Consider the following 27820-nt stretch of genomic DNA (forward strand, 5'->3'; position numbering starts at 1 on the left):
TGTGGAAATGTGACTGTATGTGTGTGTTTGTCCGTGTATGGGTGACTGAAATGTGACACAGACCTATGATTAAATAAAGTAATAAGTTTGGCTTTCCCTAGCAGTGTTGTTGACAAAAAAAATAACAAAATCTATTATGTACTCTATATGTAGAGTCATTGTTTCGTTGTTTTACACTGTATTATTGTACATGATTGGCTGATTGTAGCTTAACAGCAGGGTAGAATATTTACACTAAGCATGGTTTAAGTGATTTACAGATCTAATAATCAATATCTTTAGACATCTATTAAAGATATGTTCTTATATTTCATTCACTTTTCAGCCAAATTTTAGTAGTTTATAGTTCCTGATGGTATTTCACAATGAATCATTTCCTGGTTTTATCAGCGCTCCCAGTTGCATGCATTCTCCATTGCCTATGAGCTGCTGGTCCCGGTGAACAGATGACCTTCCTCAGTTCTTTGCAGATCCTTTCACAATTACAGACCTTCTCTTTCCCCTTCACTCTGTTCCACCAAAACAAACCAACAACTGTTCGGCTTTATTAAACCCCAGAGTCTGCTTTCTCGCAACCAACTGCACTCACTCACTCCTTGACAGGCAAACCATGAAATAATGTATTCATAACAATCTTTGCTTTTCCAACACAAATGCCATGCTGTTCTTTTCATCTGCACACTTGATGAGACCGTGCCCCCCCCCCATGTGCACAGGTCCTCACTGAGATGGGACACAGACTACACATACGTACACCAATAAAGACCACTCCTAATCACAGTCACCCTTGCCTGACGGCTGGCGCAGGAAAAGCACACAACGACACACTCCAAAGTCACTTTGACAGCAATTCTTTCCTATCTTGAAAACATGTCACATTGAAAATGAAAAACCAACGCCTTTCGCAGCTTGAATGAGAGTCTTTGTCATGCAAAATCCCTTCAACGGTACAAAAACAAGTGCGGAGGAGACACAGAGATGATACCAGCATTATTTGACTTGGATGGACACTGTTTAGTTACTACTCAAACCTCTAGGAAATGGGCTTGAAATAAGAGCATGTGGAATTAATTAGGGCAGAGTGATGAGTTTAAATTGGCCTGTTTCAAGTAGAACTATGACACAACAAAGACAAGAATGGTATTAAAAAAAAACACCCAAAAGATATGTGTTCTTGATAAAGAAAATCTAACAACATGATCACTTTTTCCTGCATCAAGAGCATGTATCCACAGCCATTATTTTTCCAGATTTAGTGGATGTCTTTAATCAGAGTACTGACTCTGAAATGAAGTCATGATCCAGCAAGGTTCCTGAGCCAAAAGTTGGTTCTGACATTAGCCCATGGGGGAAAACGTGGTTAATGTTTATGGCTATTGTTCATTTAATAATAGGTGATTGACAGGCATATCACGAATTCAATTTATCCCCAATCAGAGTGGGCAAATTATGAAACAGAATATTGATTTGGAATAGAATGATGAATGATACACTGGGAGGAAGACCCATCAAGCAGACACTCTTTCATAAATGACCTTGAAGACAAAAGCAATGAACTCTGCTGCCGTTCCTTATATTTCTCTCCTTCATCATCTTCTTTAGGCCTGTGACTAATCATAATTGTCATCAATGACTGTTCTACAGATTCTTTTTTTGATTAGTTCCAAGAGCCCAAGATCTCTTCAAATTGTTTTGATCAACCAACAGTCCAAAAATCAAACCTATTCCATTTGAATTTATTAGTGCAGAAACAATAAGAAAAAGTAATTGATTAGTGGACTAGTGGGGAATTAATAAACGATTTTAGTCATTCATTAAAAGAAAATGGCAAAAGATTTGCTGCTCAAATGTCACCATTTGCTGCTTTTTAAAATATGATTGTAAGAAGAATATCCTTGAGACTATTCATCACACAAAACAAGCAATTTCAGGACGTCACTTTGGGCTCTGGGAACATGCCATAAGCATTTAGCCTATTTTATAGACTTATCAGATTCAACAGTGATGAAATAATTATTACTTGCAGCCCTAAATGATATAAAACAAAGAAAAGCTGCAAATTCTCCTATTTGCCAAGTAAGACTTCACATTCTGTTGATCACTTAATCGACTAAACTTCACCACTTGCTCCTCAAGCCACAGTGCAGGGTTCATAGGGATTACAGAGCAAAGGTGAAAAGTGCCTGGTAATCTTGGCTCGACTCCACAGTAAACATCTGACCCATTTGGGGGACATTATGTCAACACGCTGAGGGTTGCACTAGGAAACACAGAAACCTGTAGGTGACATCACTGTAACAGGAATCCACACATACTGGAAGGAGGGTGTCCTTAAATCAAATCTAATAAAGTAGCAGTGTGTCAAAAGTCACAGCAATGAGAGTTGTTAATGGTTGGATTTACTGGCGGATGATTTTTTTAGAGCATGTTTAGGGTCATAATCAAGCCGTTTAACACTGGGCTCCCTCTACTGGTAAATAGCTCTTTTGTGAGTTCTCTCTATTGTGAACTCATTTGCTGTCACACTAGCCTAATGTCAGCACATAATTAATCTACAGGAAATAGATGGTCTTGCAGCAAAAATTCCCCTTGGCTCAGCAGGAGGTTAATGTTGTCTGAGAACCAGTGCTGTTATGCCCCGGTGGGTGACACCGTTACACCTCTCTGGCTGCGAGGGCTGTGCTCGCTGCCTGGCATGAAGCCTGTGTGCCTTAGCAACAAAGGTCAGAGCCAGCGAGCCTCTGAAGCAGAGCTGTGTGAACGTTTGTTAATATGGTCCCTATGATGGATTCCATTTACAGCAACCTGAACTCCTCTCTTTCATGGGAAGCAAATGCCTGGCGCGCATTCAAAGCACTAATAAACTGAAAATCAAACCTCAAGACAAACCTCAAAGACAGACAGAGAAGGGAGGCAGCTGCTTCATTATAGATCCTCAAGCTTTAGTGGCAACAATCTCACTCAATACCACAGAGGAGACCGTGTCTTCAACAGTCACATAGCTCAAGGATTATTACAACAAAGGACAATATATATTTATATGATGCAACTGAAATAGCTCTGACCCAAATTTCGATTAACTGATTAGTTGATCTTCAGAAAATTAGGACACTAATATTGATATTTCTATTCCATTTGTCATTCATCAAGCAAAAATGCAAAACTTTCATTTTTCTGGTTTGGAAAACAGGAGGGGGAAAAGTAATGCTCTCAAATTATTAATCAGTAATTAGTCATTTGCGCTCTTGATTCAATGATTCATGCTCTCAAATTAGAAATCCGTGCGCATGAATTGTATCATTGTAAATTGAATATCTTTTGTTTTTGGCAAAACAACCAATTTTACGACTGGATATTAAAATATAAATCAAGAACTGCTATTTTCACTGGGTATTTGTAAACATGGAAACCAACCCAAAAAATCTGGGATTGGTCCAGGTTCTACTTTCGTAGATCTGTAGCTAATTGAAGTGCTGCTTGCTCTGCTTTGCTTAAAAATACATCACAGGTTCCACCTGTGGAATACAACTCAGATAGACACATACAAAGCAACTGGCTGCAGCAGAACTTTATTTGGGCCAATTTGTTAGAAACTCACCCAGGTAGGAGGTGACCTGTCTTGTTCCTGTTAACACGTCTGCCTGTTAAGAAACATTTTACGGCTCTCGTTGCAGAATAGTGAGGTGAAATCTGGGCGGATGGTATATGCCTGGCTGGAAGATATATTACCTGGAGCTAAGAATAAAATGATATATTTCAAATCTCACTGGAAGGCAATTACTGCATGTTCATATGGAATCTAGTCAAACTAGAGAAGGTTTCCCTTAGTACATCTACAGTGTAATAAAGTATATTAATCTAAAATTGCATTTGATTCCTGTTCTTATCTACTCTGGCAGGATAATAAAAAGGTAGACGGTGATTTTACATACTATGTGATGCTGCTGTTCTGTGAGCATTTTTCACTGTAAATTTGACTTATTCTATTTCACCTGGGACATCCTGAAAAAGCTCCATTAAAAGCAAAAATATTTCACAAACAATACATCAAATGACATGAAGAGATGTCACGAGCAGTTCCCCTCCGCTCTATAGAGCTTTCAACCTCTGTTAGCTCATTATGGTTTTACAACACATTTACTTTATTGTTCAGTCTCACCGCTGTCATCAATCCCTTTTCCAGGAAAAGATGTAGCGTTTTTCAATAAAAACTTTCTAATAAACCTAAAGGGATGTGATTTTTCTGGATTAATCTGGAATTCTGGATTTTTCGACCTGAAAACGTGACCCACGTAATTCATGCAGATCTGTAATAAAAATGAAATGGAGAAGATTTGAGGACATCTATGGGCTGCAGTGTGTGAAGATACTTTCCAAGTATCCATGAGGATGTGTATTTTTGTTCAGCTTGAGCTCCTGCCAGTCTTAAAATGACAGAGGTGAGTGGTAAGGTAGGAAGGTGACTGGTGTCATCTTGGCTATTTTAACGAGTACAGGGGCTAGGATCAATAACATAATTACTGAAATTTCACTCTAAAAAGGGGGAACTGCCAGTGCAGTTTGCAGTGGAATTATGTCTGTTGTTTAGTTTATTTTACAAGACAAAGTGAGCATGGATATTTGTGTGTGGACCTTTCTACTACAAACATTTTGACGAGTCATAGCAGAAAAAGCACATCCAGGGGTGGAAGCAGTAAAGTTAGCAATGGCATTTAAGTGTCCTGGTAAGCCATTCCAGGAAACCAGCATGCAGAATAGTAAAGCCCTGCTAATCTAAATAGAATACAGTTGTTATTAAATGATGATACTGATTCACCTGTGATTTTCCTGCTGTAATAAAAATGTTTGCTATAACAAAAAGGTGTGATTTTCATCTTGTTGTGGAGACAGACCTTGTTGTTGTCTTGTTGTGGAGACATGCTTCTAAATTAACAATAATTCTGTGAAATGGTGATCGGGTGGAACTTGAACTACACCCGACAGATTTGTCACTGACAAGAGATATCCGAGCCAACTGGGTCCTCTGACCAGAAGAGAGAGAAGATGCTAGGGGAGAGCTGTGCTGAGCTCAACTCTGACCTGTCTGGGTGTGAAAGTCCAATGAGAAAGTCCAGAGCCAGCATCGGGTTTCAGCTTGTGTGTTAAACTTTTGTTGGCGGGGGTGGGGGTGGGGGGGGGGGTCAAATGAGTCCAAGGCAGCTTCAAAGAAATTAATGCAACACATGTAGGGTCAGGCCACATGAGCACAGTCCAGCTATTTCCCCCCTCCTATATAAATATCCCCACTGCGGAACAGCAACTGGTTGATCAATCTGTCTTAATGCACAACCACACATTGGCCAACTCTTCTTGCCTGCCTCCTGGGTCTTAACTATCCTGTACAACTCATCTGGAAGATCTGAATCCATTCATATTGAAATGATACTAAATGCCTCTGACTTGAGATGGGTCACATCGTGATGATAATGTCTCTCTGGGGGAGGACACTGTTTGCTAAAGGAATGTTTTACTGAAGTCCAAAAATATATTCTCGGCTCAACTTTCATTTGTCTGAGCGTGCAGCACGCAAGCTGCATGCAGTGCTCAAGGCGAAGAGAGTCATGTTGGCTGAAGCAGTACAGCTGGCTACTAAAGTACTGGCTGACACTAAGTGTGTCAACCGTTGGAGGAAATCATTCACAAATGATCCCCGACTAGGACAGAAGCATGCACAAGACAGACAGGGAGAGGAAAACAGGCAAGAAAGCTCAAGGAGCGATGTCATGAAATATGCATGCCAACATGACGTAGCATGGAGCTGAACTGCTCCATCTTTTCTTAGCAGCCTTGAATTCCTGACAGCCAAGACAAAGGTGCACAGTCTGGAGACAGAGCAGAAACTCTTAAAAGGGAGCACTAATGGAGCCCACTAATTATGCTTCAATGTGAAGTAGAAAGCTGCAACTAATTATTGTCATTAATCGAACAGTTGTTTTGTCTATAAATGGTCAACAAAATGAGAAAATTTCTGAAAGCCCAAGGTAACATCTTCAAATTGCCAACAGTCCAAATATACTCATAAGACAGAGAAAAACAGTAAATCCTCATATTTGAAAGGCTGGAAACAATTGTTTGGCTTTTTTACTTGCTTAAACGCCCTAAATGATTAATGCATTATCAAAATTGCTGCTTATTAAGTTTTTGACTGATGTTTTCAGCATTTACATGAAGTCAGGCCTCAACCTGCATTTCACACCATTTGATTTTTTCTGTCTTTTAAGTGAAACTCCACCTCCATCCATTTATCTCAATCAGCCCTACCCCCAAACAGATAAATATCCTGCCAAAACAGATTGGCTCAGACTTTCCCAACAACACACACAAATGAACTGGCGATGATGGTTTTCGACAAGTATAGAACCCATGGGAGCGAACGCATCACAGCCAACTTCTGATGATGATGATCTGTTGATGAATAAATGAACAACTACCTCACAGTTCCATCACACATTTGCCCTTACTGGTAATTAATTCCCAGGACTCCACAGTGAGTGTTGTGACTGGCAGTGTTTGTAAATGTGCAGCTCTTCTACTCCCCACTGATGCCTGTATACTGTGTGTAGTGTCCTTGTTGAATCTAACCTAAGGCATGGAACACTGGTGACTGCGATGTCATGAGCCACAACACAGCCCAAAGGGCTGTGATCACAGTATGAGACAGACACAAAAATACTCTGACATCAAATTTGAACATTTCGCCAAAGCTCAAGCAACTATTTCTCATTTGTTGCTTAGATAAACAAGGTTTCTAAAAAGGTACTTGACTGTTTAAGTTCAAACTAACAATGTGACTTTTATATTTTTTATTATATTTGCCATTAAAATAACCCTGGAATTCATATCCCATAATTGAAAAACTTAAGTATGTTTCAAGTGGCTTGTAAAACTGAAGTATGTTTAAAGCACCAGAGGAATGCCTCAAGTGCTACCACTGATTACCAAAACAGTTTCAGCATCATCAATTATACAGTGTCTCCTCTCCTCTGGAGGTACATGCTGGATGGACTGCGAGCTAAAGTGTTAGGTTCTGCTTTTCACACACAGATTTATTGGAGAGAATGAGATAAAGCCACTAATTTAGAAAGCTTGTTTACTCTGGAGAAGTTTCATTCTGGCCAAACATGTGTTTTAGATCTGTAAGTCTGGTATACTGACAAAGGCTTTCATAAAACATGATGTAGTCAAAACAGCCAAAGGGGAGAAATGAATTTAGAATAGGCAGAACAGAATAGAGTAGACACACAGCAGGCAAAATGCACAATGATAGATGCAGATGGTTTATTTCAAGATAAATCTGTTACTTCATGTTTCCAGGTCATTCTTTTAAATAGGCATATGACATCCACTCAGTAATAAAACAATTAAGAAAGCAATATATTTAGGACTACTTTTGCGCATGTATCTATATGGATAGCTAAATAAATGTAGCCCCTTCACCTCTTCTTGTCCACTTACCTTCAGCAGACCTGGACAGCACGCTGTCACACACCGATATCGAGACAGATAAAGCCTGAAGTGCTGTCAAAATAACAAACTTCAGACTCCCGGGATTCATGATGCTGCAGTGTGACGGGACTGTTTCACTGCAGCGCAACCATCATACAATAAGTCTACCAACAGCTGATGTGCAAGATCCCCCCAAAATAAAACCACTTCCTGAAATATGATCAAGTATATGAGTGCCTTAGGAAATCCCGACGACAGCTGATTCAGCTCCGCGCACTTTCCCCATTCAGAGATGTCCAAGTCAAAAGCTGCCTCGCGCAAAAAGTGAGAAATGTGGAGGAACTAAAGAACGAGCGTTGAAAACATTAACAAATACAGAAGCCGCTGCTGTCTCAGTCGCCCACAGGTATGACATAAATTCCACGGCAATTAACTAAAGAGAAGTGTTGTCTTATGAGTGGGGACCATGTGCTACATTGAAACGCTCCGCGAGGTCCTAAAGCCAACTCCAGCGCCCATTATCGTTTCACACGCAGTGTCAAGCGACCAGAAACAAGCAGTACTTCCGATTCCAGCTTTCAATATACAGCCCGAAATGACTATTATAATGCACGTTTGCAATAATGTGTGCACATGACTGTTAATGACTCATTAACACGAGTACGGTCCAGACCTGCTCTTTTATGATAATTGCCATGAGATAACTGATTTGGCGCTAAATAAAACTGAATTGAATTGAATAATGTTACTGTGTTTTTCCTCTCATTTCACCTATCATAGGCTTAATAGAATAGCCTACCAATTGGTTTTCCTAAAAAGTGGTAGATTGAGCGTGAACGTTCATTGTCATTGTCTTGGGAAATAGTTTGGAAAAATAATTTTAACTCATTTTTGAGCTTTTATCATGAGATGCGATTGAAAACTCGCAAAAAAATCTAGCACGTGGACATCATTTGCGGCTTTCCTTTGTTTCATATCATTGCAAACTGAATATTAGAACAAAACCAGACAAAGCATGCAATTAAGCCTTGCACTGTCAGAAGTGGTGTACTGAAAGAGCTAGTAAATTGACCTTGTTAAAGTTCACTTTAACCCTTATATGTGCAGTTGTTCTTAAAACTGCCTGGATGGTGCAGGACACAGAGCGTTTTATTTTGAAAGCAGACCACTTTATTTCCGGCCTCTCTCTTGGTGTCCTTTGCTGAACATGACCCAATGGGCTCGATAGCCGCACACATACTGTAGCAGCCCACATTGTGAATTTGAATAATATAGCCTACACACCCCTCACTCACAGATGTTATTATGGATACATGTTGTTATTCAGTCAGAGTAAAGCTGACACTTGCAAATCCATCTGAATCTGTCCACTGTATCCATACATGCAGGCTAGGTTCCTCTCCAAAAATTGGACAGTCTGTTCTCTGTGCAGGCTACACAACACACCCCAGAAAGTGGCCATACTTTGAACAAATCGACATATTTAAATGTCAGCATTAAATATATAATGAGACTCACAACCAGCTACTTTAATGCACTGTGGTGTTCTAAAAGATTACTGTAGGCCTGCATGGACATGCATATGGACTTGGCCCATTCAAACACCACATGGTCATTCACTTCAGAAGAGAATGCAGGCAGAAAGTGGGCAGATGTAGTCTGGGTTCCTTAAATCTCCTTAAACAGGAGAAAATCAAAGTACTGCACCCCAGGTAGGCTACAGTGTGCTCCCTGCATAGAGACTTGAGGTAAAGTCACAGTAGCACATCCAATTGCTGCCTCAAACTGTTTGAAATATAGGAACTATAGGGTGCAGTCTAGTGTCATGATGCTCAGAAAACTCCATTTCTCAAAACTCGTCTTTTTAGGTTCAAATATGAATGGAAATACAAGAATACTGAGGAGTATTTCTCTGCATGTTGATTTTGCTGGAACTCAACACTTGGCTATGGGATGGTACAAAAAGCTGATCTTTTGCTCTTTTTGAGAACCAGGCAGATGCTTGGAGGAAGATGATAAGGTGCAAAGAGGAGCTGGCAGTAAAATAGGGCTTTCTGTTAGTGTGCTAGGACAGATATTGCTCAATAATAAATCCCTGCTTTATCAAAGTTTTTCCATCTATCCTCTGTTATTATGTTGATGCAGTTGGGAGGGAAAAAAACACAACTTTTCACCAGTGCTTTGAGAAATTTTATGGTCACATCTGGAAGAAAATCAAACAAGATATCTAAACACAACCCAAATAAAAATACATATTATTAAATTCAAAATATAAAATACATAAAGTTGAAGTACAAAGATTGCAGTATTTTTTTTTATGTTATATTGCATAGTGAAACCTTTGTAAAGTTGAATAGAGAAAACACAGTAAATAACCTTCAAGCAGCAATTATGGTTCAGAGTTGTTGTTTTCTACTTTCTAGTCTACATTTACATTTTAGAAAGAAGAAACAATTATGATCTATGTGAGTAATGTTACTAGTAATCTCCTACTGTCCACATACACCTACACGATAAATGTGCACTGTCATGAAATAAGGTTTACAAAAATAGTCACTAGCAATAATCTTCTCTCTTCTCCAAGTCATCAGTGCAAATTAAGATGGATGAAACAGTTAGACTATAAAAGAATTCCATCTTAAAGGCTAATGAGCAAAAAAACAATTAATTAATAATGAAAAGAGTGTCTTCTCAGTGTCTTACCCAAAAAATAAATATTCACACTCTCACTTTTAATTTATGCCCGACTCTATCATGTTGCCGAGCAGCACTTTCACTTTGGATCAAAACACACAAATCTAAATCTGCAATGGCAGCACCCAGTCCATCATGAGACAAAGACAGAGACAAAAGCTCCATTCAGATCGGCACTGTCCATTAAGAGGGCATTTCCAGCGAGAAGAGGTCACACATTCCTCCATCTTACAGCTAATGGCTGGCACTGAATGACGGCAGAGCCCACTTCAGGCTTCTTTCTGCTTATTGGTTGTATAATGAGGGCGATGGTTGAAGACTGTCCTGGATGAGACTGTGAAGCATAATAAATGATTCTGTCTTATATCACTGCTTCACATCACATGAGATCATGTGAAAGTGGCTGCGTGAGGACATCAGTGCTTTATCGTGCAGTGAGAGGTTACTCTGCATCCCATTACATGAAGTATTCTGGAAAGAAAGGCAATTTGCAATCAAGTGAAAACTTGATAACACTGATAAACAGCATGCGTTGCTGGTTTAGATGTTGCATCAAAAGCCTATCAGTTAGTGTGTTCATAAGGTTCAATCTGACATTTGATGACAACCAAAGCAGAGTGTTGAGACGTGATTTCATGCAGTACATTCATTTTGGCTACCTTCATTTGTAATTGCATCCAAGGGCAGCTAGGACAGCTGAGTCACAGAGATATCCGTTTTCCTCAAAAGACAGAACTATGGCAATCTTTCAGAAACCCAGAAGGTCATTTAACAACCCTTGTTCTTAAGGTATTTCCAGAATCCTTAAGGAGTCCTCCACCCAAGTGCTTCAAATATATTTAGTCATACTATTATACTGCATATGACTTTAACACACTTAACTTGTCCCAAACTGCTTCTTTATCTAAACAAAGATGGACATATATCTTCTTGCTGGATTTGTACAACATATTAACAAAATAAAAACGCTTTATTATCAGGTTGGCTCATTTATCAGCGTTAACATTATATTTATGTGGTGGAGATGCGTCACTTTTGCCAACCATTTTCGCCAACCACCTTTGTGCATCAGATTTTTTTCCCCCAGAAGAGTCTTTGATGGCCATGGAAAAACCTTCAAAACAGCAGTAAGTGATGTTAAATGACCTTCTAGGTTTTTTAAAGATTGCCGTGTATTTATATTTAAGAAAAACAGATATTAAACTCTGTGACTCAAATGTTAAGCAAATACATTAGAGAAAAACAAGGCCAAAAGGACAGTTAGTTAAATCATGATCAACATTGTTATTTTAATTTATATTCAGCACTGTCAAAGGGCAGAGTTCACTTTTGTCAGTCATTCAGATGTTACTCTTGTGAAGAATCTGATCCAACAGTTTCTGCAATAAGAAAACAAAATATACAGATTACTAAAATATTTATGACAGAATGATGGCTATAGATCACCAGTCTAGTCCTCATAAACGCCATGTGGCTTTGTTTGCAATGCAGGCAAAAAACACACAAACACATACATTCTCTTCCAGTTTCAGATGGGAATCAAACAGTCCTGTACAGTTCAGGTTTCCAGCTCCTCTTTCAGGACCTGCTGGATCTCATGCATGGACCCTCTTCCCTGTCCTATCTGCCACAGCAGCAGTGTGGGTGGAGCAGCTGTGTGTAGGCACCCACGCTGTCTGCAGCTCGGCTGAATGGTGGCACTGCACTGTAGCTCTCTCTGCCACTGAAGGGCCTTTTGTTTCACCAGGAACACAGGCCTCATACACTCAGCACAATGAGACCGTTCAGTTTCTCACCATAATGAGAGAAAGGGTGTGGGGTGCAGTGTGAACGAGAATGACTAAAACTTCGTTAGCGAATCAAACTCTGTTCTGTAAAGGCCGATGGTTATTGACCATACAATAAAAAACAACTCAGAAGACCTGCTTTACATGTTGCAGATGCCTCTGGAGTGTCTTTTTTTCAGGTTTTCTAATCAATGCAAGAAAGTAGTAAAAGTTAGGCAGCAGAGACCTCTGGTGGAATAATAAAATAATTGTTCTGAAAGCAGAGATGCTCAAGAAATCCTTCAACAGCTTAGATATTCAATGTAATGTAGTGACTCCCTTTGGAAATAAACAGATCTGACACTAAAAAATGTTCAATTGTCTATGACAATTTACCAAAAGTAATACTACTGCAACCCTACAAATATTATTATCAGATCCTGGAATATTTAATTTTAAAAAACAAACCTCAACATAAGAAAATCCAGAAATACACGGTGCACTCCATCCACCCCCTTATTTTTGTGTTTTTAAGGTTTTTGTAAAATATCATGTGTTTATGTGTTCATGCCAGTCTTTTCAGTGAACTATAATTGAGTTGGTAGTTGGTAATTTGAAGCCATTATTTCCAAAAAATGCTGCATTATTACTATAGCCCTTTAGTGTTGTCCATTACTGCAAAATGGTTCACCCTTTGCAAGGTTTAATTGAGCTTGTAGGAGAAAGGTGTGTTATTACTTGCTCAATTGCGTGTGGGCCATATATACAGTTAATGTTCTGTTCAGTGTCTCAGGCAAGTAGTTGTTAACACTGTGGCGAGATGTTTTAAGCTCATTTGCTTTATTCCATTTTTTCAGGTTGATTCAGTGCATCATTTCTGCAAACACATTCATAATAACTTCGGGGAGATTAAATTGGGCAGATCTGGAGCTGAAATATTAAGAGATGGCCACTGGAATATAAGAATCAGCCTGTTTGCTGTTTTAATGTAAGCTTGCTTCAGCTCTTTACTGAAACTATTTGATGTTAGCATAATGAAATATTAAAACCCAACACTCCATGCTTTTCAAGGCACCATTCCATAAAATGGAAATATTTTAGATGTCTTTTGACATATTTGGAAACTTTGGGATCTTCCAAGAATTTTAAATAAAATTATGTGGGTTTGAATGACATTTGACTGCAGGTTAGTGAGGTTTATTGGGTTTATATTATCTGTGTTTTGACAAAATATAAAAGGACTACCTTTTTGAAGAGTTCAACTCGCTGTCTGTTGCTCAAACACACCTCCATCTTCTTCTTTTCCTCTTTTTGCTTCTTCACCGCTGCAAGGGTACTGTAACAAAATTATCATTTTGTGTCTTTTATCACACATATTGTTGGTAGGGTCATATACGGTTGATTTATAAAACAAAATTGTACCAAAAAATATGTATCTATTATCCAAAAACAATATTTGTCAACCCAAAATTAAGTCACCTATAAAGCCTTTAATAGCTAAATTTAAGTATATTTTCTATGCTTTCTAAAAAAAACATAATTAGAGCAAAAGTCTTGGCAGAGAAACAAGCGCAGCATATTTTGTATAGAGATGCCACTGATACAGGCTCTGCCTTAATATGCAAAAGCAAAACAAGAGATAAGGATGAATCTGCATCTGACAGGGTGCCAAGGCAGAGATTGAGATGGAACTCACCGCTTAGATTTGAGCTGCATCTCTTTCCCAGTAATGGCTCTATCTCTGGATTTGAAAAGGTTATCTGGAAACACGAGCATGTACGCACACATTCACACACAGGCAAACGCACACATACACAATGCCGATTGAGTTGAAGTCTCAAAAGCATGGCAGTAAATCACAAGAGACTGGAAGCCTCCCGATCATATATAAATCTCCAGAAAGAACAGACAAGATGATCTTGAATAAAGAATTCCCCTTTCTCTACCAGCTTCTCAAGACATTTTATGTAATATACAGTACTTTTGCATCACCATCATGTAAGAATACCATAAACATTATTATATATGTTCGTCAGATGATGAACACTCAGATAAAATAGTGTGATTTTTAAACTTGCTGTACTAGTCTTAATCTGTCACTTTCCCAGCTCTCATTGACCCACTGGTGTATGTTTCTCTTACAGTCAGTAGAGGGCAGAAAAAGCTACAAAATCACTGTCACAAATCTTTAAATTCTTTATTGTTTACTGTGAAGCCTGGCACTCCAAATGGAAATCCCATTAGACAGAACACTGCACCCAGAGCCTAATGACATTTGAAGGTCACAGAATTTTTTTCACTGAAATCCAATGCTGGCAATCATTCTGAATATTGCATGTTCAATGGAGGGTATATATATGTGGAGTTTGGGTCCAAGTATGTATGCAATAAAGGCATTTGTTTCATCTTACTTCAAGTGCTTTTTATTTATTGTATTTTGTCACAGCTTAGCCAGGTGTGCTAGTTCTCTCCTTTATGTTTTTTTCTTTACAGTTGGTCTAAATAGTTTAGATGATATCAGACTGAAAATGTCCTATTTTTTTTTTTTTTTACAGTTAAGATATTTGCCTGCTATGTGATCCATCCTGAATATAATGTATTATTTTCTTTATGTTATTCATTTCACTTCTCTATGCAATTTCTGTAACTTAATTTATGTACTTGGGAAGGAAATTTAATTCAGCATAATTTTTTGCTATATCTATTAAAATTCTTACATCCTGACAGTGATAGCTCAGCCCAGCCAATCATTTCATTTTCATACCTGCCTGTCTATTTACCTACTTCCCTGACTACCTGCATACACTCTGCTCGTGCACTATTTGTCCAAGAAAATGTGTTTTGGGGGAGTGACTTTGGAGGGAGGCGGTGTTTTTTTTTCGATTGGATACAGTTTCTGGTTGGATACTTTCAAAATCTAGCTATCTCTAGCTAGTTTCTTCAATGTTGCCTTTGATCATAATACAGAATTTTGATAAGTTTGCCTTTCATTGAGTAGTTGTGGTAGATTGCCCTGTCTAAAACTACTGCTAACTCGGAATTTTGAGTTTCAGTGGAGAATTTTTTGTGGATTTAGCACGCCCTTAAGCAGAAAAATAAACATGAATATATTGTAGAATTGAGCACCAGCATATTAAATATAAAAATATGTATATGAGCCTTGAAAAACAACACATATTGGCTGACGATTACCACCCTTGCTCTTTGTTCTGTGTCTGTATGTGTGTGATTGGTCATGTGGCAAACAGCCACTGCAGCTGAAATGGAACAATGAAGCAGAGAGGTGAGGGTGGCTGTTGGCACAGTACCGCTTAGAGCGGTGGATCGGGCCCTGTGGGCTCTCATCTGAGCAGCATCCGACTGTGGGTCTACTGAATCCGCCAGCTCCCTCCTCTCCTGTGCCCTTCGCTCAAGCTCTTGCAATCTGCCCTGGGAACGACTGATGAAGTCTGGTCTGGACCTCTGCAGTGCTTCCTGCCAAAACCAGAAACATATTGCTCTTCATGACAAAACATTAAGAGCATTTCAGCATTTCCTCACCTGCTACTGTGGCAGGTCACTGGATTATTTTGTCTGCCACTTCTAAAATCTATGTAGAACACTTCAGAATTGTAAACACTGAGTCAGTGGTACCTGACAGTAGATTTTACCTGCCACAGCCAACATTTACCCTGTATTTTGCAGGTGGCAGGTGCTAATTTCATTCCCTGACCCATTTCCACCTCTACCCACCCCAGAATATAGCCCTTAGGCATCCCATGGAAAACTCCAAAGCCAGTATAAATGTGTCGTCCCCGCTGACATTGTAGTGTAGTTCAGTGGTTGCCAGCCTGGGGGTCAAAATCCCCGAAGGGAGCTATAGGGTAACTTCGGCATTTTCAGCCTGGATCCCATTTTCCCATTTTTTTGTGTCTGTGATTAACTGGGACAACATTTTTTGAAATTGGCACTGCAGTCAGCAGCAGCAGAACAGGGCTGCAATGTAATCCTCCCATCAAAGTACGTCCACTAAAATGCTTGTTTTTGGCACTGAAATTCAAGAAAGGGACATTACTATTTGGTTATACTGGTTGCACCACACGAACACATGCTACAAAATAAAGGGTCACATAAATGTTAACTTGTGTATCTATCCCCAACCATGATAGTTTCATTAGCTAATAAATACCCCTGAACTCACCTGTAGAGAAATAGTTTCAGGTGACCTTTCAGGGTCAAGACTCATTGGAACAAATGTAGCATGAGGCTGGTTGTGGTGCTGGACTGGGCTTTGATCTGGATGTGGCTTCATACATTTCCCCTCATCTCTCACTACCAAGGCAGAGAAAATCAAATTGATTGCATCCCACTTACACGTGGCTTGGCTTCTCATGCCTGAGCACGATACACAGTTGCTCAATAGCCCTCTGGGCTTGCTATGAGATATTACTTCTTTGTATGAATAAAATAGGCACAGTATGTAAGAATCAATGAATTTCACTGTATCTGTATTGATTCAATCAAAGAGGTAACTCTGAAAACAAAGTGTTGAGCTTGCAACATTTTCAGTTAATTGTAACAAAGATCAATGTTTTATAAGGTGAGAAATTATGATTACATATGAGGAAGACAGAAGCAATAATACCAGTATTTCCCTGGGGTGATGCAGTGGAGTGCTTCTCAGAATTGCCATTTGTTGTTTTTTTCTTGCTAAGTTGTCTTTGGAGTTTGATATTTGCTATGATCGCAGCTGCGTTGAGGGCTAGCACTTCTTCTGGAGACTGATGTGAGTGGGGATCTGAAACACAAGAGGACTTTTATGCGGCTGAGGAGTAAGTAAAGAAGTGTCTGATATTGAGCCACCTTTAGGCTGCCGTGCACCACAGGCAGATTTAAACACAATTTCATTAAGTCCTGCCTCATTTGGAGGTTGACTGTATCAAACATTGAATTTAAATTATGTTGCCTCAGCCCTCTGTAATTAATTGATGACACTGTTAATGAATGTGATTAAAGAATAATTAATCATTTCACGCAGAGAAAAGACATCATGAATAAAGAAACACACTTGCTCAGCAGAAAACTCCCTCCTCACATTACTAATTCACCTGAATATTCAGAATTCCTGAACAATAGCTTGAGCTGTCTCTTTCAGCCATTTTATATAATCAAACTGTATTCTTGTTACTTTTGAGGATATAGTACTAACTTACATCCATTAACAACTGTATTCTTGTTACTTTTGAGGACTAGTACTAACTTACATCCATTAACAACTGTACTCTTGAGACTTGACTGCCTAAACACTTGACCTCAGGCTTAAAGCAAAAAAGTCCCAATTTTTTAAATCCTGGAGCAATTAAAGATAACATCACCAGGCCTTGTATGGCCCCACATTATTTTGCTAAAGCATTGAACAAAGTTGCATCTTGATGTGCAGTTTATTTATGAAGACTTTACATATCTTGAACGACTTTAAAAAAGCCCCACAACACTCATTCCGTAAAGGAGAACAGTTTGGCTTTTTTTTCCCTTCTCTTTTTCTTGCCAAGAGTTAGATGAGAAGATCAATTCAACTCTTTTATTTTACATTAAATATAAAGCTATAGACAAGAAATTGTTAGCTTAGACTAGCGTAGAGACTGGAAGTACAAGGAAAACAGCCAGCTCTGTTCAAAGATAAAAAAAATCCACGCCCCAGCACATCTACAACATGTGGAGGCTCTAGGGAGTTTCTGTGCCCAACCAAGAAAAATATATAAAACCACATAATCCCCAATGAAACCATAAATGGTCATGTTTTCATTTTGGATGTTTGTACGCGCTAATCAAACGACATTTAATGTGAGCTGTAGAGGTACTGGGAGGCTGATTTTATGTATCTTTTAATCTTTAGACAGGGCCAGGCTAGCTGTTTCCCCATGTCCACCCAAATCTAATAGTGGCATTGCAGGGATCTCCCAAATACTTTATTTTCACCATGTTTAGCAGCTTGTGATTTCGCCTCTGTGCTATCATTGAAAAGGGGAACTAGAATAGATTATACATGCAAAGAGATGTGTGGGGAAATGAACGAAGGTGAAAATGAGAAATCATCTCATTAGTAGGTGCTGATGGGCCTCTGCAACTAGGCGATGCTATTTGACAGTGGCACAGATATCTGGCATGGCATATAATCTAATTATACCCATCAATAAGACATCAAAGGTGAAAGACCTGAGTGTTCAGCCCCAGACCCCTGAAGTGTGTAATAACTTTGAGCTAGAACACACAAATGGCACAATGTTGTATATTTAGACATTGCCATCCTTTCAAAATGGAGATCAGAGACAAAGCGAGCCTGTGTGCTGACAAGAAGACTGTCAGAGTGGGATAGAGAAACCTACCCGGGGCCTTGATCAGAGTTAGACAGGAAGACGCTCTCCTCACAGCATTCTCTGGCGGCAGTCTTTCTTTCCCGCCTCCGTTCGGCATAAGGGTGTCTACCACTTGCTGACCTGCTTTTTTCACTGCTGGTCGAGGGCTGATGAAACTACTGTTGGAGTTCATAGGGTTGATATTGGTCTCTTGTGGAAGCCCAAAGCTCAATTTCCTGGCAGATGGTTGTGTCACATTCTCCTTGCTTTGCTCAGTGTGTCCAAACACATTGCCATAGCAGCTCAGCGGTCTGTGCGGCCTGTCCGATCTCTGTCCAACAGCCTTTGGAGAAACCTCTGAGGGAGTGGGTGCTGCTGTAGGGGAGGTGCTCACAAAAAGTGTCATTGTGGACCTGTGTAGTGTTCCACTGTTTCTCTCTGGATCTGGAATGGATGTATTTGGTGCTACAGCAGAGTTTGACCTCTTTGTGGATTCCAGATGGTGATATGAAGATGCTGCATTGTGTTGTGAATGGTTTCCCTGACTCCACATGCTGTTTTCCTTGTACACTCCCTCTGTGTAGCTGTGTCTGTACTCTGGGTGCCTCGTCTCAGATCCGACCCTGGCTGGACTGTAGCTCTCCCTGTGCTCTGTCACTTTGATGATGGTAGCCTTTCTTCTGTGGACCACTGTGTCCAAAGCATGGCTAGCTGGTGGGGTTCCCGCCCTTTTTGTGCTGAGGACAGGGCTGGACACCATGCTTTGTTCTGTCACTTTGACTATCATGGCTTTCCTCTGCACTGTGACCTGAGTGGAGTTTGGGTCCACGGACTGGTGGGATAGTTGCGTAGAAGCGACTTTGCTGGACTGGGAAGAGTGGTTGCAGGTGTGGGAGCCAGGCAAACTGGCCGATCTGCTCACTTTCTTGGAGGAGATGGTGATGGAGGAGAAGCCGGCTTTGTTCTGAGGAATGATTGTAGTCACAGCAGAGCTTGTCTGTATGTGTGAGGGCTGTGAACTACTGTTTGTTCTACATAGCGCGGCTGTTGCCCTTATAGGCTGAACATTGCTTGTCCTATACAAAGGAGAATACGACTTGTGTGTCTCTGTGCTGTTTGTCCCTTGCAGTAGAGTGTGTGGTTTGCAGGGATCAGCAAAAGTATGCTTGAGGGGCTCTGTGCTGGCTGTTTTCATCAGAGGGGGCTTCCTGTTGGGGACTAAGCTGGTCTCTGTGGGGAGCTCATTGGTCTGACTGCCTCCAGGGAAAGCTGACACCCTGTTGGTAATCCAGCCTCTCCTTAGAGCTTGCCAGCCTACTGGTCTGTCCCCTTCGTTTGCAGGAAAGCTTAGTTTTTCTGGCACCTACAGCATGTGGATAAAAGAGATTCTATGTGATAAATATCCTTAATTATGCATGGAAACCCTATCCCACCCTCCTGTTGTTGCTAATGTCTCTTGCTAAATGTTCAGTCATTAACCAACACAATAAAATAAATGTTGTACATTCATCCTACCAATTTGAGCTTCCGTTTTGAAGTGACAAATACAGAAAATAGAGCAAAACCTCATTTAATATGGCATGATATATTGACAAAATGACATCTCTCTAATACTACATTTCCACAGCGAGTCAGATGTCTTGTCTTTCTTCAGGGCTTTGCTGTTTGTCTTTAGTCAGATGACTCTTCCCATGCTTGACACAGTGAATGCCCCAATAGCAATGGAACCAGCAGGCAAAGCCAGCTAACAGCGTGACTTATCCCTCACAGAATCACAATGAGACTCTATCCTCGATAGAAATTGAGAGGCCAAAAGCAAAGATTCTGGTCCTTGGCTAGAGGATTCCTATGGTGTTTATAGAAAATGGAGAAATGCTGATATGTCCCTGTTGCCAGCAGGTTTATGATGTGACATACCTTCTAGATACCTCATTTATCAATGTTATATAAGTAGTACGAGATTAGGCCATTTGTTATGTTTCAGAAATTTCAAAAAGCTCTGACCATGCTTTTTGCACAACACCTTATGGCTGTCAACAAAATCATGAAAGACATAAAATATATACCAGCTAAACTGTGTATAAGGCAACAATTAGTCATTATTTGTCAGCAGTATAAAATGTCTACTTTTGCATTTCTTTGTGCAAGTGCTGCACCAGTCAACACACATACACTGACATACTTGATAATATTGGTCCATAAAGCCTGTCGCCTTTGTGTTGGCCATAAGTCTTTTTTCATTTCAGAAACTGTTCTGCATTTCAATAAGGCACTGTTTGTAGAAGCTTTGACCTGCCATATTGTCTCTGGTTTGTTAAGCCACTCTTTCAAGTTCGAGCATCTTTTATTTTATGTTCTACAATGTGAAAACTTTTTCATATTTGACCGCTTGGACTCATAATTGAGTGTCATTTCCCTCAGCTTTTGAAGGGATGGCTTGCAGCGTAAGTGATTATTTATTGGCATTTCTTCATGTAAATGAGACTGTCTCAGCACTTACTGTAAATGAGGAGTCAGAATGTGTAGGAGTCTAGGTGTCCAGGAGGCAAGCAAAAATGAAACAAAATGAAGTACAAATGAAAACTACAGACATTTACATTTTTCTTTGTAGAAGTGAATTTAGACCTTTCAACACAGTGTTGATAAATCAGCCCTTTGGTATATCCAATATTGTGAGTGTCTTACTAAGCTAACACTGAAACACTAAATCCATCATGGTTAGAAATTGGAGACAGGGGCCTAAGCACTGGAAAGCAGAATGTAACACTAGCATTACAAGAATTAATGTCAACTCAGTATTCAGACATACAATGCACTGCCCAACATACACAGACCCGCTGATATCCAGCATAATATTCTACAATTGTTTTACCGAGTTCAATGTAAAAAAGGAAAAAGAAAAGGCATAAAAAATCATACCAGAAGTGTTATCAGTTACCTTTTTAATAATTAGAGAGCCTTGATCTGGTGTCTGCCACGTCTTCACACCCAAAGCGCTCGGACCAGCATAACTTCTGTCAACCTCTCCATCTATGTATCAAGGCAAAACAAATTATTCTCAGTTACATTCCTCACACGATCTCTTGCTCTGTCCTTTTCTCTTTTACACACACACACACACACACACACACACACACACACACACGACAGACAATCATCTGACTGTGTGACAATGTTGACACTATCAATAATGGAAGTTGGCATAGTAAAGTGAATCTAGCACCACCCCAGAGCCACTTTTCTGCTTCCTCAGGAGACGCAGCAACTTGACTGGTCTGTCTCTCAGCCCTGACTGATACTCTATTGCCACCCTGAATGCCTGCCTGGCTGCACTTCCACCTGCTGCTGTTACCATGGCGACTGGCTCTCACTTTGGGATAACCCTTGAATGCGGAGGATAATGTGTGGTGTTTTTCATTCTAAGGGAGAAAACAAGAGACAAGCTGAAAATCGCACCACTTTGCAAATGTGATTAAGCTGAAAAACAAAAGAAAAGTGTCTTAGAAGTGTCATAAAGGACTCTAGTCTTTCTGACACATTGTTCCACATGCTGTCGTCCCTATATGTCTCATTTTTATCTATAAAATGCCACATGCCAACTTGTGCCCCCCCACCCCCCGAAAGAGCTTTTCTTATTAGCTCTACAGGCTGAGCTCAAATAACCATTTTTTTCTGAATCAACAGCTGACTTTAATATCCCAGGGAAAAATAAAAGAAGGAAGGCCATATGGCAAATACCCTGTGAAGTCTACACCATCCCAATTTATTCCTCTTCCTTATGAGTTTATCTAAAAAGTAAGTGTGAGCCGGGTGAAAATTGACCAGCCTGTCTAAACATGAAGTCCCTTGGAGTACAAGATCCAATTTTATTATCATTTGCTCATTAACATCAGGCCATTTTAAGTTTGTTAAATGTGACTTTTATGGAGGGAGAGGGCACTAAGAGACTGCAATGAGACCTCAAGTCTGATTAAAACTTCTGCAAGGGTTGTCGGCAACAACCAGACAGAGAGGAAAAAAAGGGTGAGAAATAGGAGGGATAATTTGCTAGCTGGAGTGTAACCGAGCCATTTGTTGTTGGAATAATTGCTGTTGAAATTTCTGATAGTTTCATTTAGTTTCAGATGCAGAATTGTGGATTTAAATGTTCTGACAGCTGAGTAAAAGCAACTAGCATCAAAACAAGACATATTTGGATGTGGCCCTGCATAGAGATTTTTGTTTCTTGTTTATCATCTTTCTTCATCTCATTGTTGGGAGTTCAGCCGTGGCCAATTTGTCTACGTGCACCTGCACAGTATTGTTATTCACTGTGAAGTAACTAAAAATATGAATATTTATGGCCCATTTGATTGACTTGCAAGATATTTATAGTGATCGAAGAGCATCACTGGAAATATTGTATGCAAAGCCACAAGTTGTATTTTCTTCAGTTATTCTTTCATACATGATGGTTTGCATCATGTTTCATCATGCTTTTACAGTATATCACTCATGAGGATTGGTAAAAGGAAAACATACCTATATTTTATACCATATGGATGTGGTAAATGATAATTGATAAAAGTCTAACATGAGTATAATTTTCATTATGTCAACACAGCCTGTGCATGTAGATTTTAACTAACAGCACTTAAAAACACCTGCATTTTCTATCAAAGTTCCTTGCTGCCATGGATGGATTGCTTTGATTTCTGAGAGCAGCCTGAGCCCTGCAAAGATAATCTATGTATAAACAACGACAAGGTTGGAAGATCAAGCCCCAGATCAAACCCAGAGAGTGTGGGGATGCCATGTTGAAAGATTAACAGGGCTCTTTCTCTAATCAGTCTGCATCTTTCCTTATCTTTCTGCCTCTCATTCCCCATTCCAACCCCCCCAGTCCCACCCCACCATCTCTTTTCGTCACCTTTTCAAACCTAATAGTGCTGATTTCCTTTTCCTGACTTTGTTTTGGGGGGTGTTGTTTTAAGGGATCCATCCAGACAGTCAGTTTGGAGCGTGTTAAAGCAGACAGGGGCAACACTGCTGCAAGGAGCTGATTAGAGGCAGGTATAGTGTGTGGCAAGTCAGCCCTGAAATAAGCTCTTGTTCTCCCTTTGGCTAACCCGGCCCCTGCAGTTACTTTGTGGCCATATTTGTTCTAGCACTGATCAGGCATTAAACATCAATTGAAATGGAACCTTTGTGCATTTTGGGAAATGTTTCAGTGGTGCAAGAGAATTACTTCATAGTTTTAAATTTGGTTTTATGTTTTGCTTTAAAGTATGACTCTTCCATAATGATCACACTCACATGCTCACAAGTTATGAGGGTATTTGCTTTTTACTATACTGAAAACCCAGCTGTTATACAAGAGATTGCAAACTGATTCAGCAAATTGCATGTGAGTACCTTTTTATATACAGTCTACGGTACATACCCTGGTTGCTATTGGCTGTTGCTCTATTCTTCTGAAATGTTGGAGTGATGGACTGTTTCAGTTTCACCTGTGAAAAAAAGGCCCATTATAAGATGTTATTTCACCAAAAAAGTACACTTTCATCAGTATTACCTGGCCTATAAAAGTAGATTTTTGTTTGGTAGGTCTGGGCATCTGATACATTTAAAACAATAGTTTGACCTTTGTGAAAAACACTTACACACTAAACACACTTACTACGAGTTAGATGAGAAGATCAATATCACTCTCATGTTTGTATGGTAAATATGAAGCTACTGCTACCGTCAGCAGTTTAGTTTTTCACAAAGACTGAAAATGGGATAAAGCTAGCCTGCCTCTGTCCAAAGGTAAGAAAAAAACATACCAACACCTCTAAAGCTCTCTAATTAACATGTTATATCTTGTTTGTTTAAACCCTTATAAAAAAAATGGATAAATAACAAATCTAGGTTAGCTGTTTCCTTTTGTTTCCAGTCTTTGTCCTAAACTAAGATAAGCTCAACGGCAACTCCATATTTACCATACAGCCGTGAGAGGGGTCTAAGTGGTCGATCTCCTCATCCAACTCACGGTAAAGAGTGTATTTCCCCCAAATTTCAAACTCTTCCTTTAAGCATAATCATCTCTCAGAACTAGGGCTCATAAAAATCAGTTAAACCAACTTTGGATTTAAGTTAATGTTGTGAAAACTTCACATAATATTCTTTCCCCGTTGAATGGTCAGACAATGGAAGGGACGTGCTTTGTACATCAGTTCAGTCAAATCTCTGGTACAGTATGGCAACTTATTGATTTTGAAGTCATATTATCAGTTCACTAGGTAATACTCACATTGAATTTTCTCTGTACATTGACTTTCATCCTCTCAGAGCACAAAACTCAATCTCTGCTGCCACAGCTCCAAATGAGTCGTAAACCTTTTGAGAATGCATGGAGTTGCTGCAGAGTAAGCTGTTTTCAAAGGACGCCAGAGCTCTGCCTTCTCCCTGGGTAACTGAGACTTGACTACAAATGGCTCTCTGTGGCAGAGTGTGTTTTAGTCTGCCTTGCCTGGCATTACGCACCATCACCTCCATTACACAGCACTTTACCTTCAGACTCGCAGAGCTTACACTGTCTCACTAGCATACAAGCATCACAATCACACAGTCGAAGAGGATGTCGGTGCCAAATCCAGGGTAAATCAGTCCAGTGTCTTTACAAAGGCCTGTTTTAAAAGGTTGATACCCTAAAGAACAGACACAAAAGCTGCTCTACTAGCTATCACTGAAGGGAGAATCATCAATGCTCCAAAATCTATCTCTGTAAGAGTAAGGAGGCCTGAAGCTAACTGAAAATGTACTGGGTTACTTACATTTAGAAGGCAAAGGGCATAACTGGCTGTATCTCTCTAAGTTCTTGAAATTGTTCTAAGCATAAAACTCCTGCTCGTTTAGAAAGCTGTCTGAATATATGTTTAAGGCTTTGTTAGGTCTTATGTGTTTTACCTGGCCAGCAGAGTGGTCCAAAAACTGGTTTTGGTTGCAAGAATCAGCCACAATCACTTTTCTTTGGATAGGCAGCCACCCAATTTTGACTGGAGCAAGAGAACACAGTTGAACGTGCTCCTTCCTTGGGGCCTGCATGATATGAGCCCTCTCCCAGCTTCCTCTGCACTCTGGAGGAGAAACAAACCCAGTTTGGATGGAGTCCTGGCTGCCCAGTGAACTCTCACACAAGCTGGGACTCCCACATGAGGACGAACCCCTGCTGAAGGAAGGGATCCCGGGCTGTCTCCAGGCACGTCCGGTTGGCTTGTCAAGAGCAGGCATGGATGTTGTCCGATCACTGAAAGCTGGAACCTGATGAACTGGGGCTCTGAGCACGTTGCTCTGCATCCTCTGCAGGTGCTCTAGCCAGCTGTCCAGCTGGCCTCCTTCAATGGCACTCTGGGGCCGAGGTGCATGTGGGGGGCGAGAGACACGGGGCAAAACCTCCCCGTCTGATATTAAGCTCTCCCAGTAGGACTCATCTCCCGATCTCCTCCAGGCCGGAGCTCTTCGTAGGTGGGCAGCTGGCCTGCGGAGAGTCATGCCTCTGGAGCTCAGGTAACCACTCACAGCTCTCGAGTTTCAGCCCACGATAAAAGCCTTTTATAGTGAAGGTATTGATGAGAATCCCCTGGCTTAATTGGACTTCTTACCATGAGGCATGCCAGAAGTGCACGTCAGGGAATTAGTAGCTACAACAATACTCGAGGTCATCTTTGTTATCAATCTGTTATGAGAAGGATTAAGAATGAAAAATAAGTACACATTATTGTAGATTGTAAGACTTACTTCAATTTCCTGCTTTTATTACACCACTCCACAGTGCTGCTGATACTATTACTTACCAGATACTGACAAACCATCCTTTTTCACTTGCTTCCGAATCTCCTCAGTCCTTGCTGCTTAGGAAGTAAACACTCTCTGTCTTGATATAAACTAGGTGCTAGTGGGTACTGTCTCCAGTCAGGCATGTAGTTATGTGAGGGATGCTTTTGTGAACAAAAGAGTTACTGAGCACAAGGGCTGAACATCCAGTACAGAGAGAGGGATATGGAAAGAGACAGAAGGGTGGGCGGGCTCAAAGAAAAAACAAACACTTGTTGATGCAATGCTTGACGTAACAAGATCACTATTTAAACAAAGAACATCATTAACATTTAGTATCTTAATGATCAAGCCGTCTAATCTTGGGTTTATGCAAGTCACCACGCAATGTTTGAAAAAAGGCCTTACAAATGATAGAGCATCGCTAATGAGCAGATTATCCATGTTAGTCCATGAGTCACTTACTGCTTCAGAAATCTTCTTTGTTGAATTCCCCCTGTTTCTGGTCTTCCCTGTGATCTCGTGGTTGGTGGCTGATGGTGAGGCATTGCTATCCTCAAGCCTCTATCCAAGCCATGTGACTTTTGCAAGACTGTCTTTAAAAATGGGCCAGTGTCCTCTTGGATAAGTAACTGTGACCCACATGATGTCCCACAATGCATAAGTGAAAAGTATTTACAAGACAGACAACATGCCTCTAGCTGGAGGCAAGATTCTGCTTCGGATTTTATTTAGAGATAGTTAAACACAGATCTGCACAGATACAATTCTTCTTCACAAAAAAGTTGTCAGTTGCTTTGATGTTTAATGAATTTCAGTGTTTCTCAGTGGATTAACAGTCCCCAGATGTCTTTCAAAGCTACTTCACTGCCACTCGGTGCAATAACATTTCCCAAATGTCTTTCAAAGACAGAGTTAAAACAGATATCTTAAATATCAATTGCTGTGACCTGCTTTAAGACACCTTATCAAGCTGAGAAGCTACATGCAGAAGGAATATTCAATGATGTAAAGCAATTTGCATCTTTTTGTCTGATCTGCTTGGGAGATAACATCAAAACAAATCAAAAAATCAAGGTTTAAAAGAGGTAGCTTCTTGTGTATGACAGTAAGTTTAAAAGCGGTGGTGCCCTCTGCTGGCAACACTCCAACATGACATGTGGAGGAAGTAAGAGCGACGCAGGGCAGAAGGTCATAAATTGTTGAGACTCAAAAAAATAAAAAATAAAAAAGGTTGGAGAGAATTCCCTAAAAAATGGGATGCAACCACAGGGTGCAATATTTGTGCAAAGAAAGATGAATAATGATGAGCGGATTCAAATGCGTGCCCCAGGTGCATCCCTTCTGATTCTTTTATTTAGCACCTGCAGCTCTGAGGAACAAATCTTAGTTAAACACATCACTGCTTTGAATATCAGGCTCCTATTGCTTCATCATCAAGCACAAAGACGGAGGAAATACTGCAATAATGTTAATTTTGTGATTAAGCCAATCAAAGTAACGATCTCTGAAGTATGTTTTACCTAGTAACAACATGCCAAAGGGTAGCTCTTTTTACAAGGTCATCTTTTTACAATTATACTGTAAAAAGTTTTTGTTAGGCTTAAAATCTTAATTATATGTGTAATTATTGTCGTCTTAACTATTTTTGTTATTTCAAGCTGAGAAAAGCAGAAAAATTCTAATTTAGCTTATTTTATTATATTTTATTATGTATTTTAATCCCATTGTCTATAGAATCTG

General features: G+C 40.0%; 2 protein-coding genes across 7 annotated transcripts in view; both read right to left on the reverse strand.

The window, feature by feature from the left end:
- The window catches only part of LOC123982729 (disintegrin and metalloproteinase domain-containing protein 12-like), a 78866-nt gene extending 70808 nt beyond the window's left edge, over nucleotides 1–8058 (reverse strand). For 3 of the 6 annotated variants that reach the window (XR_006828048.1, XR_006828047.1, XM_046068511.1), the window contains exon 1: nucleotides 7495–8047. Coding sequence is in view for 3 of the 6 variants with exons in the window: in XM_046068511.1 (XP_045924467.1) it covers nucleotides 7495–7594 (100 nt within the window). In the remaining 3 variants the exon portion in view is untranslated. Of the gene's footprint in view, nucleotides 1–7494 lie in introns of all 6 variants that reach the window. The other 3 variants (XR_006828049.1, XM_046068512.1, XM_046068515.1) reach the window with 3 other exon arrangements.
- Nucleotides 8059–11443: 3385 nt separating this feature from the next.
- Nucleotides 11444–27491, reverse strand: lg14h10orf90 (linkage group 14 C10orf90 homolog). The gene is made up of 13 exons (XM_046069924.1): nucleotides 26098–27491; nucleotides 25906–25979; nucleotides 25211–25776; nucleotides 23703–23769; nucleotides 21219–21310; nucleotides 20781–20810; nucleotides 18311–19643; nucleotides 16570–16722; nucleotides 16126–16256; nucleotides 15254–15419; nucleotides 13642–13705; nucleotides 13191–13281; nucleotides 11444–11558 (listed from the first exon to the last, which is right to left on the reverse strand). Exons 2-13 carry the CDS (start codon nucleotides 25964–25966, stop codon nucleotides 11520–11522), a joined length of 2793 nt encoding a protein of 930 aa, XP_045925880.1. The 5' UTR covers nucleotides 25967–25979; nucleotides 26098–27491; the 3' UTR covers nucleotides 11444–11519.
- Nucleotides 27492–27820: the final 329 nt, after the last annotated feature.

The sequence above is a fragment of the Micropterus dolomieu genome, linkage group LG14 (genome assembly GCF_021292245.1).
Source record: "Micropterus dolomieu isolate WLL.071019.BEF.003 ecotype Adirondacks linkage group LG14, ASM2129224v1, whole genome shotgun sequence".
NCBI classification, from domain to species: Eukaryota; Metazoa; Chordata; class Actinopteri; order Centrarchiformes; family Centrarchidae; genus Micropterus; species Micropterus dolomieu.

What these genes read in the sequence shown, in the direction of transcription:
- lg14h10orf90 (XM_046069924.1), bottom strand. Translation starts at nt 25,966, where the DNA reads ATGACCTCGAGTATTGTTGTAGCTACTAATTCCCTGACGTGCACTTCT. An exon ending in TGGACCACTCTGCTGGCCAG is followed by an intron (nt 23,770 to 25,210) that starts GTAAAACACATA and finishes TTTTTTTCACAG; the next exon opens with GTGAAACTGAAACAGTCCAT. An exon ending in AACAGCCAATAGCAACCAGG is followed by an intron (nt 21,311 to 23,702) that starts GTATGTACCGTA and finishes CTTGATACATAG; the next exon opens with ATGGAGAGGTTGACAGAAGT.